Consider the following 19,721-nt stretch of genomic DNA (forward strand, 5'->3'; position numbering starts at 1 on the left):
CCCGAAGGAAGCAGGCTGGCCGTGCGGACAGCTCTGCTTTACGCCGGCTGTGCGCTCTGGCCCTGATCCAAAGCACCGCTGTGATGCACCTGCTTGACTTGGAGCAGCGAGTAACCCCTTCGGCGTCACTGAGCCGATGCCTGAAGTCCAGCAGGCGCGTAAGAGCTTTTCTGGATCAGGGCCGGCACAAGCCCCTAGAGGACCAAGGTCTGACAGCTAGTTGTGGAGCGGAGCGGAGAGGCTGACGAGGTGGCACCTAATCCCTTTACCTGGATCCCTGAAGGAAACGGATCCTAGAAACGCAGACTTTTCCCAATGAGGCAGCTCTACAAAACCGTCTCCTAATAACTGCAGATCAACGACACAACTTCAACCCTAAGGATCTCCAAACGGAGTTTGCTTAAATCCCCCCCCCTCCCTCCACCCTGCATACAAACACCTGAGCTCATTTGGTGGGGTCACCCTGGCTCTCTCCCGAACCTCGGGCGTCACCAGTGTTCAAAAGAAAGTAGCGCGGATCGAACTCGACCAAAGATCAACATCCGACGATGACAAGAAAAAGAGGTCACAAGGTTTCCAAGTCCTGTTTCCCTGAACGAATGCTAACATATATCATTTTTGTGAGTTAAGGTTTGATTTTTTTTTTTTAGAGAATAAAATAGAAGCTATTTACAAAAAAAAAAAAAAATCCAAATAACCACCTCGTAAAATGCCATATAGTTTGAGTGTAGTTCTTAAAATTAAAAAGATTTAAAGGACTAAAATTCCTCCCGCTTTTGCAAATGTTGTTTTTGGTTTAAAATAAAGAAAAGGAGAGGAAGGTGGGGAGGTTTCATTAAAAACACAAGCCCGCGGGCATCGGTGCGACTGTGTGTCTGTCTGGAGGTATCCAAAAGAACACAACTTCAAACAACATTAAAACCAACAAACGCACAGTGCAAAGTGGGGTGTCGTGAGGTAAAGCGTTCCGGGAGGACGGTGCATCACCTCCAAAGCTAACGGGTAACGACTGGCTCAGGGTCCAGGCTGCTTTTAATGAAACCCCCTGGATTAAAGCTTTTCTCCTTGCAAAACGTTCTCCAGTCCTCTCGGGAGGAGTGGGAGACGGGGCTTCCTCCCCCCACCCCCCGGGAAAGCCAGATGCAAGCTTGGTTTTTGGCATCAGCTGTGATAGAAGCTCCATGTGTGGGTTTATTATTCTGTGTGTGTGTCTTTTGGTGAGATGAGGCGCTGCCGTTGGGGGGAGGGGGGGTTAAGGCGAAGAAGAGTTATTAGAGGTAGAGGTTGGAGGGGCGGACAAACCAGCGGGGGCAGCCTGGGAGACGCCGCTGCTGCCCCCCACACCGCTGCTGCTGCTGCTCCGGCTGCCGCTGTTTCCTTTGCTGTAGGCGGAGGAAGGGAGCGAGGAGGACGAGGGGCCGGGGGTCTGTGCGAACAACACACCTGGGGGAGAGACAAGAGGGAGAGGCTTGGGGTGGGGCTGCTCCTAACTCCAGCGGGAACCAAGCTGTGCAGTGGGGAAGAACGCTCCTTCTCCCCCCGTCCCCCCTGCTAGGACAGTGGGGCCCCGATGCATAGGAACCGTCAGCCCGGATCAAAGCAGCGATCCATCCAGCCCAGCATCCGTCTTGGTCAGTGGCCAGCGGCTTCAGAGAAAGGGGCAAGAAACTCTGCAATAAGCAGCTACGGCATAAGCTTCATTGGAGAGGGGTGATCTTGTGCTTAGGGCCCTGGCCTGTTCCTAGCTAGTTCCTGTGCCACTGTTTCCCCTTGCAACCGTGTCTCTCTAGACCGTAAGCTCTTCGGGGCAGGGACCAGCTCTCGCTAGGTGTCTGTGCCACGCCCAGCAGAACAGGGTGTGGCGCTTGGCCTCTAGGCACTACCATAGTGGTGCTAATTCGTGAAAATAACTTGCAAGTGCCTTTGTCCCCAGAGGAAAGAGTTTGGAAGCACATTGTCTAAGGGCAGCGAGACACGGAGAGGCAAGTCGCTACCTCCTGAACGCCAAGACCGAAAGCCTGCAAAGGGTGAGGTGCGTCCGGCACGGAGCAATCCAATCCACCCCTGGAAAGCAGGGTTGGCTCCAGGGTTTTGGCCGCCCCAAGCAGCCAAAAAAAAATAAAAAAAAAATCATGATCTGCGGCGGCAATTTGGCGGAAGGTCCTTCGCTCCGAGCGGGAGCGAGGGACCGTCCGCCGAATTGCCGCCGAATAGCTGGACCTGCCGCCCCTCTCCGGAGCGGCCGCCCCAAGCACCTGTTTGCCAGGCTCGTGCCTGGAGCCGGCCCTGCCGGAAAGGCTGGAAAGGGACTGCAGAATAGGAACCTTGAGACCAGAGCCTGGGCTCTGATCAGACAGCCTGCTCTCGGTTTGTACAGCTCCTGGCGCGATGGGGCTACTGGGGCATCGTCTCACAGTTACACGTCAACGCGATCACCGGGGAGAGCCGTGTTTTGCTGTTTGTCTGGGCCAGCAGGGGGCTGGGGAGGGGCGGAGCGAGAGGCAGAGACGGAGGCCCAGCCGCGTTCCCCTTACCTGTATAGACGATGCCGTTGATCTCCACTGACATGCTGATGCTGTTCGTGCCGTTGCTGGCCAGGCTCATGCCGGAGTCCTGACGGTTTTCTGCAGCAGGATAGATCAGATTATAAACAAAGTGCTCAGTCAGAACAAGGCCATCCTGACCCGCCAGGATCACAGAACCCTGCGGACGCCATCCCCAAATCCTTTCCTCTCAGCTATTAACAGGGATGGTAAAAAAATCCCTCTCCATTTACAGATGGGGGTCTTAGCATCCGGGTCTGCCTTTAAATGTTATTGTGGTCCTATTGGACAGGCAGCAGGGATACATGGAAACCAGCGGGTGGGAAAAAGGACGGGGAGAATGAAAAGCGAGCCCTCCGGACAAGGCTGGTTTAGGGGTCTGGTACCAAAAGCAGGAGCAGAGGCCCTGGGAATCAAACCCGGCTTCGCAAGACACCAGCAGCTTTGGGATTTGTGTCTTCAGATTTGCTAAAAGTGGGGCCAGCACAGTGCCAGGAAATGCTTTTGGGACAGGGAGAGGGACCGGATCAGACGTGACACGGAAGAGGCGCTTGTTTTTAAACCCGGGCTAGTAAAACAGCCCTTCCTATGCTGGGAGAGGGGAAAAGGCCTGGCTGAGCGGCCCAAGCATGGGACAGGGAGCTGGGGACAGCTCTTTTAGCTCATGCAGTGGAGGCTCGACATTTAAGAATCAGAGGTCCCGGGTTCAATCCCCACTGCCGACGACCCGTGCACGGGGTGGCCTTACTCCAGCGGGCTGGGATAGGGTTGGGGGCCCCTAGACTAACCTCTGGGGACGATCCACAGTGCGACCGCCTCCCTTTTCTCTCCCTCCCCCCACGCCAGCCCCAGCGCTGCCCACCTGGCGAGCGGGTCCCTTGGCTGTTAATGCGGATGCTCATGGGTAGCTGCGCCGTCATGGCCAGGAGGTTCTGCTGAATGGCCCGTTGCATCAGCCTCTGCTGCTCATCCGTCACCAGAGCCAGCTTCTTCTCCGGAGGCTCCCCGGACTCCAGCTTCTCTCGCAGCTGCTCCAGGGCCGCGGCCTGAGCGGCCACCGCGGCCTGAGCGGCGGCCGCCTGCACGGCCGCTGCCTGGGCCGCTACCACCGGGTGGCCAGCCAGGGACACAGGGAGTCGGCTGGGCATGGTGATCGGGATGGGGGAATCCTCTTCTGCAACAAGGAGAGGGCACGGGAGTCCCGTGAGCTCGCGAGGGCCGGTCCAGGCCAGACTCTTCATGTGCACGAGAAACAAGCTTTACGTACACCCAGCCTTCCCAGCCAGCTCCCTGCTGCAGTATGGGATGGCTCCTTCGTATGGTACTCTCCTTTCACAAGCATTGATTCACACGGGCGTGGCACTGAAGACTAGTGGTTAGACCAGGGGGGCTGGGATTCAAGACACCTAGGTCCCAGCTGCCTTCCTGTACGACCTGGGTCAAATTACTTCCCCGCACTCTGCCTCAGTTTCCCCAGTGGTAGACTAGGGATAATCCTGGCTTGTTTTATGGTGGGTGAGCAGAACAATCCCAATGGCTCCGTTAATGGTTATAAATTGCTCTGAGACTCTGACATTAAAGTGGCACCATGTAAAGGGGCCGGTGTAGCGGCGTGGACTGAGCGCAGGCCTGGGAGCCAGGACTCCTGGGTTCTCTTTCCAGCGTTAGAAGAAAGAGAGCAGGGAGACTGGGAATCAGGACTCCTGGGATCTCGTCCCAGCTCTTGGAGGAAAGCAGGGTCTAGTAGTTAGAGCAGGGGGGGACTGGGAATCAGGACTCCTGGGTTCTCGTCCCAGCTCTTGGAGGAGAGCAGGGTCTAGTAGTTAGAGCAGGGGGGGACTGGGACTCAGGACTCGTGGGTTCTATCCCTTGCTCTGCCATCATTTGCCCATGAGTGCCATACGAATGTTATTAACTCCCCGCTCCGGAGGGCTCTGAAACTACGGGGTGAAAAGCTCCAGCTAAAAGAGCCAAACCCTGAGGCCTTTACTCCCTCGCTCTCCCCATCGCTTTAACCCGCAGCCCACGGCCCAGTCCACTCATGCCAAGCAGGGCGCCAGCCAAGCCGTTACCTTTCTTTATCTTTTGCCCGGGGCCGATGGGGCCGCCGTTGGTGGCCCCCGCCAGCCCCAGGCCAGGCACTTGCAGCTTGGGGGAGGAGAGCAGGCTGGGGGTGCCGCTGGGGGAGTAGGTGAAGAGGGAGCCCCCGAAGCCCTGCCGGCGGCCCTCTCGCCGGTTGCTGTCGATGGCGGCCTGCAGCTCGTTGGGGTTGCTGAGTCCTCGCTTCTCGCACTCGTAGGGGTACAGGTACTTCATGTATCTGCCAGAGGAAACGCCTCGCTCAGCCCGCGGCACCAGCCGCCCCCTGCCCGCCCGAGAAACCTCCCAGCCCACCCGCCGAGGAGGCGGCTCCCGCAGGCCAGCAGCTAACACGGGTGCCTGTCGGCGTTGATCCAGAGGTGCCTTTTCCCCAGGGCCGCGCCGCCTCCATGCCTTCAAGCGAAAGGGATTTCTGTAGCCCCAACCCCTCCCCATCTGGGCAGGGGCAGCAGGAGGTTTGGAGACACCGACGCTCTGGCCTGCACCAGCCAAACCAGAGATCCTTAACAGGGGCGAGTCTAGATCAGCCTCTAGCTACAGAGGCCCCTTTCTCCATCCGGGGCGGGGAAGAGAGAGCGGGTGCGGCTCCAGCAGGGCAATCCAGGGGGTTGGACTAGATGACCTCTTGAGGTCCCTTCCAACTCTGATATTCTATGATTCTATGATTCTATGAATCCGGGAAACGGGGAGGGGACCCAGCACCCCCCACACCCCCCTTAAACAGTAGCTGATCCCCCCACCAGCCACCTCTGGCCCTTGCTGTACTAAGGAACGGCGGCTGGGATCTCCCACTGCTGTGAGCAGCTGGGATCGAGCACTAGGCCAGCTGGATGGAAGGGCAGGGTGGTCTCCCACCTGCCCAGGGAAAGCCCCCTCCCGCCCCCCGGATCCCACAGCACTTACTGAGTGCGTAGCGTGAAGGCAGCGCTGGTGATGGAGGTGGGCAGGTTGAGCCCTTTGGTGATCTCCCGCCACAGCTTCTTGTTGATCACTTCCACCAGGCCCCCTTTCTCGGTCACCAGCACGTAGAGCATGTACAGGTCCAGCACTTGCTTGGCCATGATGGGGATTCGGTTGACGGGCGTCCCTGTGGAGTGGGGGAGGTCAGTATGCTGGAGAGAGCTGGGCCAGGGGCCATGAAACGGAGGAGCAAGGTGCAACTGGGACTCAGAAACCCTGGATTCCATCCCTAGCTCTCGGACAAGTCACCTCCCTGCTCTGTGCCTCAGTTTCCCTCCCTTCCTCCTTTGCCTTTCTAGCTTTTCAGGGCTGGGACTGCCCCTAACCACATGTATATTATAGAATCTAGCACAATGGGGCCACGATCTCAGCTGGGGTCTCTGGGATCTACTATAATGTGTGATTAACACGAGGAAGGAAATACTTGTCCTTCAGATGAGATCTTCTTTATCCCGAGTGTGCCTGTGACAAGTTTTTGAAGAAAATCCTTTTCGTAGTAGCATGGAAAGGTCCCCTAAATTCCACTGGCCGTTTCATCTGTGCTTAGCACAGGAACAACCCCAGCTCCCTTCCCAGCACGCCTGGCTGGTATCCGATTGTGGGTAGGGGAGGTTTGCCTATTTGCAGGGTACTATTTAAACATTTTTTTATTCACATCCCTGCCCTGCTCTGCTGGGCCGGGGCCGGTCATTTGAAGGAGCCTGGTGTATTGGACTGGGCTGATATAGAGACCCCACTGCCTATTTTCTTGGACTTATCTGCCACCCTGCCCTGATCAGCGACAGCTCCTGGAACGTGGTAGGGGGCAGGGAGGTACCACAGAAGTGACTGGCGGTGGATAGGAAAAGGATATGATGGAGCGAGAAACCCAACCCTCCCCACACAGGATACTTTGGCCATCTTCCACCGCTCTGTCTTTGCATTAGCGTCAGATGCACGTCACTCTCCCCAGATCCTCGCCCTGAGACGTCAGCAGCTCCTCCGCACATCCAGTGCAGGGAGAGGAGCTTACAGACACCAGCTCGGTCATGTCCAGCAGGTGGCGCTAGCAACCAAAGCCCAGCAATGGGGCTTTTAAGAGGACGAGGGAATTCGTCAGAGAGCGGAAGAGGCAGAAGCCACCGTCCCAGAGCATGAGACACCAAACTGTTGTGCAACGGACCGGAAGGTCCCGTCTGCTCTGGTGAGCTGGATTTAAAAACCCACAAGGGATCACAGCGGAGACACTGCTCTTGGCGGGGCCAGAGGGGGCAAATGGGCCAATGCCTTCAAATCTGTGTTCACGCTCCAAGACGGAGACTAGGGGCTAACCGGGCTTGAGCCCGAAACTTTCCCTGAGAGTCTCTCTCTCCCAAACAGGGCTACAGAGGGTCCCCCACCTTCCCAGCCCCCAATGCCCCAAGAGACCAAAACTGCAGGAGAGTCAGTGTCATTCCTGATAAAAATCCCGGGATAGGGGCCAGGCCGAGGATACTTTAAGGATGTGTCTATTATAAAAACTGGATGCAGACTGTTATAGGGACAAGATGACATCATCTCACTGTTTTCTTGTGCTCCCCGCCCTGTCTCCCAGCTTCATCCATGTCTTTCTTCTCTTATACGTAGATTGTAAATTCTTTAGAGAGGGGCTGACATTTTGTTGTGTGTTTGTACAGCACCTAGCGCAATGCAGCCCCAGTCTAGGACTGCAGCTTCCAGGTACTGCAGTAATACAAATAATTAATAACAATGTGCCTGGTGACCCTCAGAACATAGACGAGGGCCCTGCCCGTAGAGCTGATTGTCTAAGGAGGATCTTACATTTGGTCGTTCGTTCTTTCAAAAACAAATTTTCAATGAAAAACAGCCTTAAAAAATAAAAAGTCTCTGGGGACCCCCCCCTCCCTCCAGAAAACGTGAACAAGATTTTTCACCAACATTTTCATTCTGTTTGGAATGTTCCAGTTTTTCAAAATTTTTTTTTTTTTTTTAGCTTTTAAAGCCAAACAGGTGTTGTTTTGTCAATGCGCCGCCTACCCAGGCTGTCTCCTCTCCCATTTGTCACTGGAAAGCGGGAGGAGAATGAGAAAAGGGGAGAGGAAGGATTTGAAGTTTGCATTTTTTATTGGAAAACAAACTTTTCCATGGAGGGGGAAAAAACAACCTTCCCCTCCCTCCCCCCAAACAAAAGAAAAGTAAAAGTTTTCTGCAAACCCCCTTGGCTCCCCAGTTTCCTACAACGCAGAGCAAAGAGCGTCTGGTCCAAAGCTAATGGGAACCTTTCCAGGCCCGTGGGGTTTGCCCTCTGAGGGCTGAGCAAAGTCAGGTTGGCTCTAGTTTTTCCCCACACCTGCCCTGGGAGATCCAGGCCAGCGGAACCCATACCCTGAGCTGTGAGAGAGAGAGACGAGATGGGCAAGGCCCTCTCAATCATATGATATGAGAAATCAGCTAAGCAGTACGGGGGCTTCCCCTAGAGGGTGCAGTCCCCACTGTTCACCCCACCCCAGCACAGTGCCTCCCTCTGACACCATGGAGGTGCAGTGAGCTCAATCCGGATCAGACTCACATGGCCGCAAGCCAGTTCTTACCGTGGGATCTCTGCAGACCCCACATCATTGGTGTATCAATGGTAGCTAGGGCCCTAGGGTTTGATGGCCCTCTGAGACTGACTTCCCCCCCTTACCCCATAGGGCTAGACAAGGGGGGGGCTGAGTGCCAACACTGCATGCAAGACAGACTCTGCCCATCAAGCTTACAGTCCGCGATGGATGGACCACATGGTTCCAACCTAATGGGTTGAAGCTGCCCCAGCCCCTGTGCAGCCCGAGTTCCCTGCCCTCAGCAAAAGGCGTGTGGGAGGGATCCCCAACCCCTGCATGCCACTGAACCTAGCTGCCCGGCTGTATCCCGGCTCATGGCAGGGGAGGGAAGGAGAAATTGGGACCTGATCCAAAACCCGCTGAAGTCAAGGGGAAAAAGCTGCCCGTGACGTTATTGGGGTTTGGATCACGTCCTTGGGATGTGGCTAACCTGGGTCAACCAGCGACGCCCGATCCCAAGGAGGTGGCATCGTGACCTCGAGGCTGCAGTAGTAGATGGATGGGAGCGCAGCCGCTGCTTTGTCGTGCGCGGGCACTGGGGGAAGGATCCTGCCCCACCCCAGCCCTCTGTCTCTCCCTGCACTAAGTCCAGCTCCTCACAGCTTGGCATGATGGGTAGGACCCAGCCCATTGCAAGCAGGGCTGGGCCTTCGTGCGCCAACAGGCGTCTTGGCACCAGACTCGCTGGTCTTACGTCGTCCAATCAGGGGCCGGAAGCCGAGCCCGCCCTGCTAGAGATGGAACGTCTGCGGTGGCTGGTCCCGGACCGTGGCACAAGCTGCCCCGGGAACAACAGCCCATCCCAAACCTCCCCACCTTCCACTCCAAGAGCCAAGCATGTTATCTTTGACCAGCCTTCGCGCCCATCGACACAGAGCAACGCATGTATTAAAAAAAAACCCGACCAACTCCGCTGCCCATGCGTCACGGCCACTACGGGAGGGGTGTCAGTTGCATGACTTAATACACAACTGGGAGGCGCTCAGATACTCGGGTGAGGAGCCCGGTCTAAGACTAGAACTTCAGAATTGGCTAGTTCAATCCAGCGACCACCTGGAGGGGCACGCTACGAACACCGGCGCAGGCCCCAATCGGAAACTGGGAAAAAAACAATCCACTGAGCAATCGTGCACGGACATTTGTCAAAGAAAATAGCCACCACCACAATGACAACCAAACAACACAACACACACACACACACACACACTCTCTCTCTCTCTTTTACACAATCAGTTTGTGGACTAATTTTCCCATCTGTAGAACAGTCGTCTGCAACGAGTCACGTGACCAGCTTTAAGGCTACACGTAGCAAACAGCTGGTTCCAGCCAGTATCATTCTGAACCAAACACCCTAGTGCAGAGCTGGGGCCGAGAGTGGCTGGGAAAGGGGGCGGGGGGGAGGGGGGAACGCGGACACAGGATGTTTATACAAAGCGGCAGAGAGACCACGTATATTCAGGGAGGGGGACGGGGCTGTAATACATCCATTCATCAATAGCTGCTTGAAGAATCATGCCGATGATTCAATCAGACAAGCCGGGGGAGGGGTGGAGGGGGGGGGTCTTGACCTCTGGTTTATTGTAGGGGGGAAGGGTGCAAAGGGCGGGGGAGGGAGGTGGCAAAGTCCGAAGTCGGGGGAAGCCAAGGAGGATTTCTCCTCTCCCGCCTCTTCCTTTATTGATTTATTGCCTTTTTAAAAGCAAGAAACAAAATCCCCACCCGTGGTGCTGCTGCTAATTTATGGCTGCTACCCGGAAGAAGGGAAACAGGCCGGGGGCGGAGGGGGGTATTGTTAAACCGCAGCTACTGCCATGGGGCTGAGCTGCAGCCTCTGTCAGCAACAGAGATTATTGATACGGTGGTAGCGCCTTGAGGCCGTAAGAGATCAGGGCCCCATCGCTGCGCATGCGCAGAGCACGGGGCAGTCCCTGCCCCAAAGAGCTTACTGTCTAGACAGACAAGAGAGAGGAAACATTTTACAGACGGGGAAGGGAGATTAAGTGACTTGCTCAAGGTCACACAGGGAGACGGTGGCGGAGCTGGAAATGACGTCTGGATCTCCTGAGACCCAGCTCAGCGTTTTAACCTTACGGGGCAGATTTTCAAAAGAACGTGCTTTGTTCGTTTAAAAATCTGGGCACTTATTCTGGTCCCTAACCAGGAGCCGAGAGCTTCTGGGGTATGTCTACCCGGCCACAACAGACCCGTGGCAGCGAGTCTCGGAGCCTGGGTGAACTGACTTGGGCACGCAGGGCTAAAAATAGCAGTGTAGATGTCCAGGGTGTGGCTGGAGCTCAGGCTCTGAAACCTGGTGATGAGGGAGGGTCTCAGAGGAACCCAGGCTATTCTGAACCCTCGTGAACAGCAGCCAGCCTGCAACCCAAGTCCCTAGCTCCCGTGTTCCCACCCTCACGCCTGCCATAGCCCTGCCCCTACTTGGGCGAGGCAGCAGGTCTCAGCGCGAGGCTGAATGGGACAGGTCACACCTCTTAGTTCAGGCTGTCTGCAGACTCAGGCAGACGTTCCCGTGTCAGATACACTCAGGTCCCCTTTTCAACTCTTAAGATTGCTAGCAATGTTAAGGCTGGCTGGTTGGTGCGCACATGGCTCAGGGTCAAACTGATCCCCATACGTGGGCCTGGGAAGGAATTTTCCGCAGGTCAAACTGGCAATGACCGTGAGGATTTTTTTTCCTTCCTCTGCAGCATAGGGTGCGGGTCACTTGCCGGGATTATCGGGGCACATCTCACTTAATCGCTTCCCTATTCTCTGCCTGTGGCACCTCACAGTCTAGTCTCCTGGGAGCTGTAATATTTTGCCCTAATTCCCGTTGCTGGGCCTGTGGGCAGGTGCTGGCAACCAGGGCTACAGAAGAGGTCAGACTAGATGATCTGCTGGGCCCCTGCTGCCTTGAAGGCTGAGATTTTGGATCTCATCACATGCCTCCGGGAGCCCGGGCCCTAGGCCAGGACCTCTAGTCCCTACACTTGAATCCGGCCCTGTCCATTCGCTGCTCATGCCTGCCACAGGGACTGCACCAGAGCAGAAAGAGTTCACCCAAGGAGTCACAGACCGACGAGGAAAAGGTGGTAGGCCTGAAACGTCTGCCTCATCTTCTCACCCCAGAGCTCTTCAGCCCTCACTCGGATCCCTGGGCAGTTAACCCGGAACAGGCTCCTGCCACTTGAGCTGAAGGTCTCAACGTGTTTGGTGGGAGCAGCTTACGGTGGCTGTCTGCCACTGATCAACCCCAGCCACGTTTAGCCTGCGCATTGCATGAAAGGGGGAGGGATAGCTCAGTGGTTTGAGCATTGGCCTGCTAAACCCAGGGTTGTGAGTTCAATCCTTGAGGGGGCTATTTAGGGAACTGGGGTAAAAAAAAAAAAAAAACCAACTGTCTGGGGATCTGTACTGCTTTGAGCAGGGGGTTAGACTAGATCAGTGGTCCCCAACGTGGTGCCCGTGGGTGTCATGGCGCCCGCCAGGGCATCTATGTGCGCCTGCATACTGTCTGGCAGACGAGCAGCTGCCGAGAAGCAGCGTCATCCAGAGGCGTTGCCGCTGAAATGCCGCCGATTTTCGGCAGCATTTCAGGGGCGACGCCTCTGGATGACGCGGCGTTTCGGCAGCGACGCCTATTGACGTTGCCGCTTCTCGGCAGCATTTCGGCAGATGCTCATCCGCCAGCCACGGTCCTCGGTGGCTCGTCGTCCGGCGCCCGCCAGATGAAAAAGGTTGGGGACCACTGGACTAGATGATCTCCTGAGGTCCCTTCCAACCCTGATATTCTAGGATAATTGTTATTTGCTGACCGTGCACAAGCAATGCTGTGTTGAGTCTGCCAGCACCTGCATGAGGTTTCACCTGGGAGTTTATAATCGATGTGCCGTCCCAATAGAAAATCCGGTGGCTTTTTTCCTCCAATAAGGCTAAATGTATTTCCCCAGGACCTGGGTGCGATTTCTGAGGTGGGCAAGGCCAAGAGTGAGCAGATCCAAGCGTGTCAAACATACAGGTCTCGTGTTCAGTCTGTACCTTGTCATTCTCCACTGCAGCCTTGCTAGGGAATTCCAAGAGGCGTGAATTTGTCCTGCAGGTTCAACGCTCATGCTTAGACCGGCCACCTACCCTCCAGGAATACCACTGCCATGTAAACTCAGCCTGCCCACCTGCTGTTCACCACCTCGCATTGTTCTCCCTATATTCTGCTGACACACCCGTGCAATTTGCTTTCGGCATCCTCCTCCTGGTAGTTTTGGCAGGCAGCGCGGTTGAGTGGGGAGGGCATGGGGCTGGGAGTTGGAATGGCTGAATTCTGTTCCTCGCTCAGCTGAGGCCTGTGGGTGACCTTCTGGAAAGTCTGTGCCTCAGTTTCCCCCCGCCCCGGCCCTTCTGGAAAATGGCAACAGCGATGCTCTTTCAAGAGCTTTGACAGCCACCGATGAAGAGCGTTACATAAAGTATTAATTACTACAAGATGAAATCAGGCCCTGTCTTCCTAACTGACTCTTGGCCAGATGGACAAGCCCCGTTGTTTAGAGGCCTCCTATGCTCCCCAAAACTTTCCCTCCGACCATGGGAAATTAGCTTCCGAGAACAGCTTTCCAAGGTTCCTGCACACAGTAATATCCGCCACGAATTCCAGCCGCTCTGGAGGGTGACCTTTCCTGCCTTGGAAGCATGTTGATTTCAGCCCCGCGTTGGCTGGGGCTCCTCCCTTCCCTCCCCCAGTCGAGGAGAGCCCACACCTTGCCGGCCGCATTGTTTGTGGAAGCGCCGGGGGCTGGGAGAGGACCCAGAGGATGGAATAAGTAAACTTGGGAAAGCGCCTGGCTGATTCTTTCCCCCTGCCCCGTTTCCTAGATGCTGCCTGCTTGACAAAAGGCCCCACGCAAGCGGCAGCACCATCTGCTTTCCTCGGGAACCCGAGCCCTCTGCTGAGGCAAACAGCCAGCCCCTTGGCCATTGTAAACACAGCTGCAGAGTTGTTTTTGCATCTCTGAGGCGGCTGGCTGGAAATCGCCTCCCTGACCCAGGGCTGCTTGGGAGATGGGGACCGGCTTCTCCCCCTCAACACGCCTCCGTCCTGCCACCATCCCCCTCAAGGGGGAAGGTTTGAAGCCAGCTGGGATCAGCCTCCTCCCCACCCCACCTACGAGCCCCAGTCCGTCCCGACCCCAAAACCTTACAAGCTCTAGTTCTACTTCGGGTCTATTTTCCACTCCCACTTGCCCTGTCTTATCCCCGCCAGGTATTATCCCAAACCCAGGGGCATGTGTGAATTCCTGGCTATCCTTACACTGCATGCGATAGCCACGCAGCACTTTGCAGTGAATTCAGATCCTCCTGCTCCCGCGGAACAGGCTGAGGTACTCGCTGTAACCCGTGAGCGGCTCAGGGGCCTAAGACACACACACTGACAGTTCAGATTCCATCCAGTAGAGGCCAGCGGCGCATCCGGACCCGGGCGACTTCAGTGCAGGTCACCAGCCCCTCAGCACTGAGTCACACGCACCGGCGGCGACACTCTCATGCCGTGTCTCGGAGCTGGTTTGCACAGGCCTCTCCGTAGGTGCCGCAAGATTTCCTGCTCCGGTTTCCCAGCCCATACAGGGGCCGGTGCACTGTCTTTCCCGGTGACGCCTCTCCTTGATCCCCTTCCCCATATGCTCCCTGCTGATCCTCTCTCCTACACCAATAGCAGTTTCATATTTACACAAATGTCTTAGAAGTCCCTCACTACCCCAAAACCACAAATATTGGCTTGATGTCCTGAGGAAAACTAGATTTTCTTCCCACAAGGCTGTACCCTAACGCTCTGCTCGGTGTTCTGGCTTGGATGTGTGGGGAAGTTATGCTAGGGCCAATTTCACCCCTCGAGGGTTGTTCTGCAGCGTAGATGGGGCTCAAGGGGTTTATGCTCATGGATGGTCACTGCATGTTTTGGTGTAGTATAGAAGCAATCCTATTGATTTCTATGGGCCCGATCCTCAGCTGGTATATATTGGTCAGGTCAGCAGAACTAAGCTAATTCATACTGGCAGAGGATCTGGTCCAGCCAGAGTGTAGCTTCGCTGCACGGGCCTGTATTTCACCCCCGTGCAGAGATCTACCCTGCTGAAGCAGGGCCAAATTTAGGTTTTGGCAAAAACTAAAACTGCTGGGATTCTGCTGCTGGGAAGCTTTAAGGTCTGTAGAAATGTTCCCACTTTTTAAAATTTTTGTTTAACAAATTTAAAGGCCAGCGGAAGCAGTTTTAAACAACCCAAACGCAGCAGGGCCGGGCTCCCGCAAAAGGAGCCAGAACAAGAAAGCCACTCAAAACTGATAAGCAAAGTGAAAGTGGCTCGTCTCTTTCCACTGTCCACACTAAGAAATGCAGGAAGTGAACAAGCCAACCGGCATAAACAGCAAAAATGGCTCAAACTCTGTCAGATGTATTCATCCAAGGTGTTTTTGTATCAAAGAAAGGAATTCAATATATATATTTCTAACTTGACAGCGCCCCTTTAATGCCACAGGCCTAGATATGGCAAAAGTGATGAGCAATTTGGGGTGCCTGACTTGAGACACCGTCAAGGGACCTCATTTTCAGAGAGTGGCCAGTTCGGCACTTCTGAAAAAGGAGGCACGAAAAAAAGAAAATCTCTAATTGCTTTTGAAAATATTGGGCCGGATTTTTCGTCCGCTCCATGGTGTTTGCCACGGAGCCGCTTTGCTGGGTTGACTCTGTTCATTGTTATTGCGCGGTGTGAATGCACCAGCTCCCTGCTCCCAAGCCAAAGGCATGTTTGAAAAGCCTGAAGGAGCGGCTGGAAATTGTGGATTCTACCTACGGAGTGAAGCTGCACGGGAGGAAAGGGGGATTCTAGCAGCCGCTTATCAATCCTGGTAGCAAAGTTTCTGATGCAGCATCACATCCGCTCAACAATATGAAGCGATGCACAGCGGGAGAGATGAGCAGAAGAGACAATGGAAGCAAATTACTGCTCAGTGACCAAATCAAGGATGCTGCATCCGTGCACAGCAGGCAAGGATCTCTGTTACAACGGGGCGGGAAAGAAGGAAACAAACCGCATTTAAGAAGGGAGAGGCGCTTGCCCAGAAGCAGGGATGGGGGGATATCAAGCGGAGAATGAATGGTCGTATGTAGGGCTTTGGCAAACCGAGACCCAAAGGATGAAAAGTCAAGAAAGCAAAGCCACTGGAACGAGGGGCCCAATCCTGCTCCACTGAAGTCAGTGGGGACAGAGGTGCCACCCATTTCAGTGCAGCAGGATTGATCCCCATGTGCGGAGAGGTTCATGTTCATGATTTAGTTGGGGATTGGTCCTGCTTTGAGCAGGGGGTGGGACTAGACCTCCTGAGGTCCCTTCCAACCCTGATATTCTATGATTAGGCCGGCGAGAGCTTTCACCTTGAGGCAATAATATTAAGCAAGAAAATAAAACCTGGAGCTCTGAATCTCACCTGAGATGGCGAGGGGAGAGGGAACACACATGCACAGTAGTGCAAGCTCGCCAGGACAATACAGCAGGGCTCACCTCGCTTCTGCATAAAGCTGAAGAGGTCGTCCAGGAATTCTTTCCTCTTGGGATCGCCATCCAGCTCGTACAACTGTGCACAGAGAAGGAAGAGAAGAGATCACTCGCAAGGCACCCGGGGTGGGAGAACATGACAAACACCCGCCTGTCGGTGCATCCCCTGTAGGGAGGGGCCCGGAGAGCCTGGCTCTGCAGGGCCCAGCCCGCCCCGTGTCAGAGGAAGTTAAACACGGCGCTTGGCCTAGTAGGTAGGAAACACGACAGATCGTTTATTATGAGAGCGCCACTGCCGGGTCAGCTGGTGAGCAGAGGCAGTGGTGAAACGGGGGAGGCTGCATGAAGCAGAGTCCTGAAACGCAGCCAGATCGCTGTCTCACCCACCCGGTTTCCTTTAGCTTCTAGGTTTTCCAGCTATGCGACGAGAGTTATAAACGCTGCTCCCTTTCTAGGCACAGCCGCAGCGCAGCGTGCGATACTTGCTGGTTTTAAACCATTCGCATGGCTGTGGTTTGGAGTGGTGATTAGAAGGGGGAAGAGGAGATAGCAGGTGAGCACACGCTTCTTTACATGCATCTCCACCCCGTGGCCCAGTGGTTATTTGTTATGGCTTGGAAAACTCACCGACTGTAAGGTTAGAAGGGACCACGGTGATCATCTGGTCTGACCTCCTGCACATCGCAGGTCACAGAACCTCACCCACCCACCCACTCCTGAAATAGACCCCTGACCTCTGCTGAGTTACTGACGTCCTCAAATCACGGTTTAAAGACTTGAAGTGACAGATAATCCACCATTTACAGTACTTTAAACCTGCAAGTGACCCGTGCCCTACGCTGCAGGGGAAGGCGAAAACCCCCATAGGGTCTCTTCCAATCTGACATGGGGGAAAATTCCTTCCCAACCTCAAATACAGTGATCAGTTAGACCCTGAACGTGTGGGAAAGACCCACCAAACTCACTATATGACCGTGGTCAAGTCACTTAGCCTCTCTGTGCCCCAGATCACAATCTGTAAAATGGGGATAACGGTTCCCATAATGCCCCACTTCACAGGAGGGCTGGGAGATTGGGAGGGGCTCCAATGCTATTGTCACGGGGACCATAGATAACTCCCAGGATAATGCCATCAGATTGGTCCATTCTGGCAACATCAGGTTACTGCTCCAAGAGACTCCCAGAAACCTCACTGGGGGGAGCGGGGGTTTATCCCCAGCTGTGTGTTAGGGGCTGATGATGTACGAGCGGCAGCACAGCCCCTGGCCTAACGAGCTTGACATCTAAGCCAGGCTGAGTGTGGGGTGCACTGGTACACCGTGGGGTCTCTTGGGACGGTAGCACTCCTTTGGGCTGGAGCATCATGGAGTTAGGTGCCCAAATGACAAGAGAAGCCAGTTCAGGAGTCGGGCGCCTGACTACCGTAGGGATTTGAAATCCCCAACCGTAAGCAGGGGCTTAGCTTCAGGAATGGGAGCAGGATCGGGGCCACAGCACTGTCCCACACGCGATCACGTCCTTCTTTGGAAGGAGGCGAAAGCCATTCTGCTGCCCGGCGGGCGGTGTGGGCCATCGGCGGTTGCAGGAGCCCTGGCAACTTTTGCTGCTTGCGGGCAGCGTTGATCTACACGAACAGCTGAAGCACCGGTGGCATGACCCCTGCTCTCGATAACGAACATGCTCTCCGGGCACACACTTTGCATGGCTTAGGTGAAGAGCAGCAACGTTTCCTCCCCAAGAATAGGCAGCAAGCGCGTCACGCCCCGCAGCGGCGTTGCGGCTTTAAAGAGGCTGAAAGACGGTAGGTTAACTGGAAAGGGTTCCAGATCGTTTGCAGTTAGCAAAGCAAGCCCTGGGCAAACACCTTTAAGCGTATGCAGCACGGTTGGTCAGAGGGTATTAGAGAGGGGGAGGCAATCTCTTATTGGACCGACTTCTGTGGGTGAGAGAGAGACGTCTGTGAGCCAACACCTGCAGAAGAGCTCTGTGGGGTGCGAAAGCTTGTCTCTCTCCCCAACAGGCGTTGGTCCTATAAAAGAGATTCCCCCTCCCACCTTGTCTCTCTAATCCCTTTAATGGCAAACGCTCCAGATCATTATGTGACGATCCCAATTCCCAAGATAGGGGACAGAAATTAATATATCCAGACTGTAAGCTCTTTGGGGGCACGGAGCATCTTATGTTAGATGCACGTACAGCTCCCTGCACACTGGAGCCCTGATCCCCAACTGGGGCAGGCGGGCATTACCACAGTACATCTAACAGCAGCAGCAATTAAAACAGAGCCGTCTGCATGGCAAAGTTCCACTGATGAGGTCCCACGGATAAGGGTGCATTCAGCGACCCAGCCAGGCTAGTTATTATGGATGATCCTTTGTTAAGCTGGGCACTAGAATCTCCTTTTCTTTAACAATACACCGCAGCAGTGCTCTAAAGCCGTCAAGGGAGGGGTGCACTGACACAGCACAGAGATTCATCCCCTTTCAAAGCCGTTTCCTTCATGGCTCATGCAAGCGTTTCTCAGCAGCTGTTTGCAGGAAGGGAAGCCCGCGAGCCGGTAGAGGGAACGCAGCGAATCTTCGGCGCACGTAACGCTCATTAGCGGCAGAGTGCCTGGGTGTCGGAGTCCTGCCTCAACTATTAATATCGCCTCCCCCTCTCCCCGTGCAGCAAGAGTGTCAGTCACTCAGAACAGCTGGTGGGACCTTTGCCCCTCTGTCCGTTTCTAACACGACCCCAAAAGCCTGCTACGTTAAATGAAACTGAGTCGGCGCCTCCGTCAGAGATTGAAAAAGTCACCGTAAAACCACAGCTCCCCACCCAGAGCTCCCGAGCCGGATCCCTTTCCGTTATTTGTAAAGCGTCGCTGACCTTCTGAGCGCAGCATGCAAGACACAATGACCTGGGCCCAGAGAGTCTTGAAGAGATTTAGGGACCTAATTCCCATTGAGGATCTGGGCCCGCCCCAAAGAGCTTCAACTACCAAGACAGGGCAATAAAGAGGCCCCCAGGACACTTGTTCCTATTAGTGCATAATGCAGAGAGCCCTATTGGTCCCAGGACATTAGAGAGACAAGCTGGGTGGGGGAATCTCTTTTATGGGACAGAAGCTGGTCCACTAAACTCCATTATCTCACTCCCTTTGTGTTTCTGTTAGTGTATAAAGGGCAGGGCTCATCACTTTGTTCTGTGTGCAGACAGCGCCTACCACCGTGGGGTCCTGGTTCACGACTGGGCTCCCAGGCATGACCCACAATCCAAATACCAACAGTGACTGTAACTCACGCTAACTGAATGCGTCTTGCATCCTCCACTAGCGGACACTGGTCTCCTGCCGCTACCAGCTATTGGAGTTACTCCCTGAGCTCAAGCGGGAGACCTGCCCTCTTTTACTGCTGCGGGTTCCAGGTTTGAATCCCACTGGTAACCTGTAGGTTGACCCCAGGACTCCCATGGCCCAGGCTAGTCCCCTAGCCACGGACCATCCTTCCTCAGCGGTCACACAAACGGCAGCTTGCCTGGCCCTAAAGCCTTCACCTCAGCATTAACTTGGACGGTCTTGGCTGGTGCAGGTTTTTCCATCAGCCCCTTCACGATACAGGAACGTTGCTTTGCCTGCAGCACTCCACTGCGGTGCCCCGTATTTCGTCAAAGAGCATCCCAATGGGATCACCGGGGCTCTTAGCGTCCGCAAGCCCCCCCCCCCCCCCTTTATAAATTGGATCCGGTCTGGTGAAGCTACCGACCTTATTTACAAAGCATCTTAAAGCCACCACCTCCCGCGATAGTGAATTTCAGTCTCAATGAGACCATAGGGACAGAAGCCCCTTCCCCTCCTTTCTGCAAAGGGATCCTTTGATGCAAGACGCCTTCTTCCCACCCCACATCCAAGCCTTACACAATGCAAGGCGCTAATGCTATTGTAAACCAGACAAGATTAATGAAGCAAGGCACAGGGGCATTACATGCTGCAAGAAGTCTTAGCAATACACAACTGG

General features: G+C 54.9%; 1 protein-coding gene across 1 annotated transcript in view; it reads right to left on the reverse strand.

Moving 5' to 3' along the window:
- Positions 1-650: 650 nt before the first annotated feature.
- The window catches only part of ARID3A (AT-rich interaction domain 3A), an 87,171-nt gene continuing 68,100 nt past the window's right edge, over positions 651-19,721 (reverse strand). The window contains exons 4-9 of the mRNA XM_034755178.1: positions 15,730-15,802; positions 5,547-5,730; positions 4,616-4,863; positions 3,406-3,717; positions 2,535-2,624; positions 651-1,443 (exon numbers count right to left, since the gene is read on the reverse strand). Coding sequence (XP_034611069.1) covers positions 1,253-1,443; positions 2,535-2,624; positions 3,406-3,717; positions 4,616-4,863; positions 5,547-5,730; positions 15,730-15,802 — 1,098 coding nt within the window. The 3' untranslated portion in view covers positions 651-1,252. The remainder of the gene's footprint in view (positions 1,444-2,534; positions 2,625-3,405; positions 3,718-4,615; positions 4,864-5,546; positions 5,731-15,729; positions 15,803-19,721) is intronic.

This window comes from Trachemys scripta, chromosome 22, assembly GCF_013100865.1.
Source record: "Trachemys scripta elegans isolate TJP31775 chromosome 22, CAS_Tse_1.0, whole genome shotgun sequence".
NCBI classification, from domain to species: Eukaryota; Metazoa; Chordata; order Testudines; family Emydidae; genus Trachemys; species Trachemys scripta.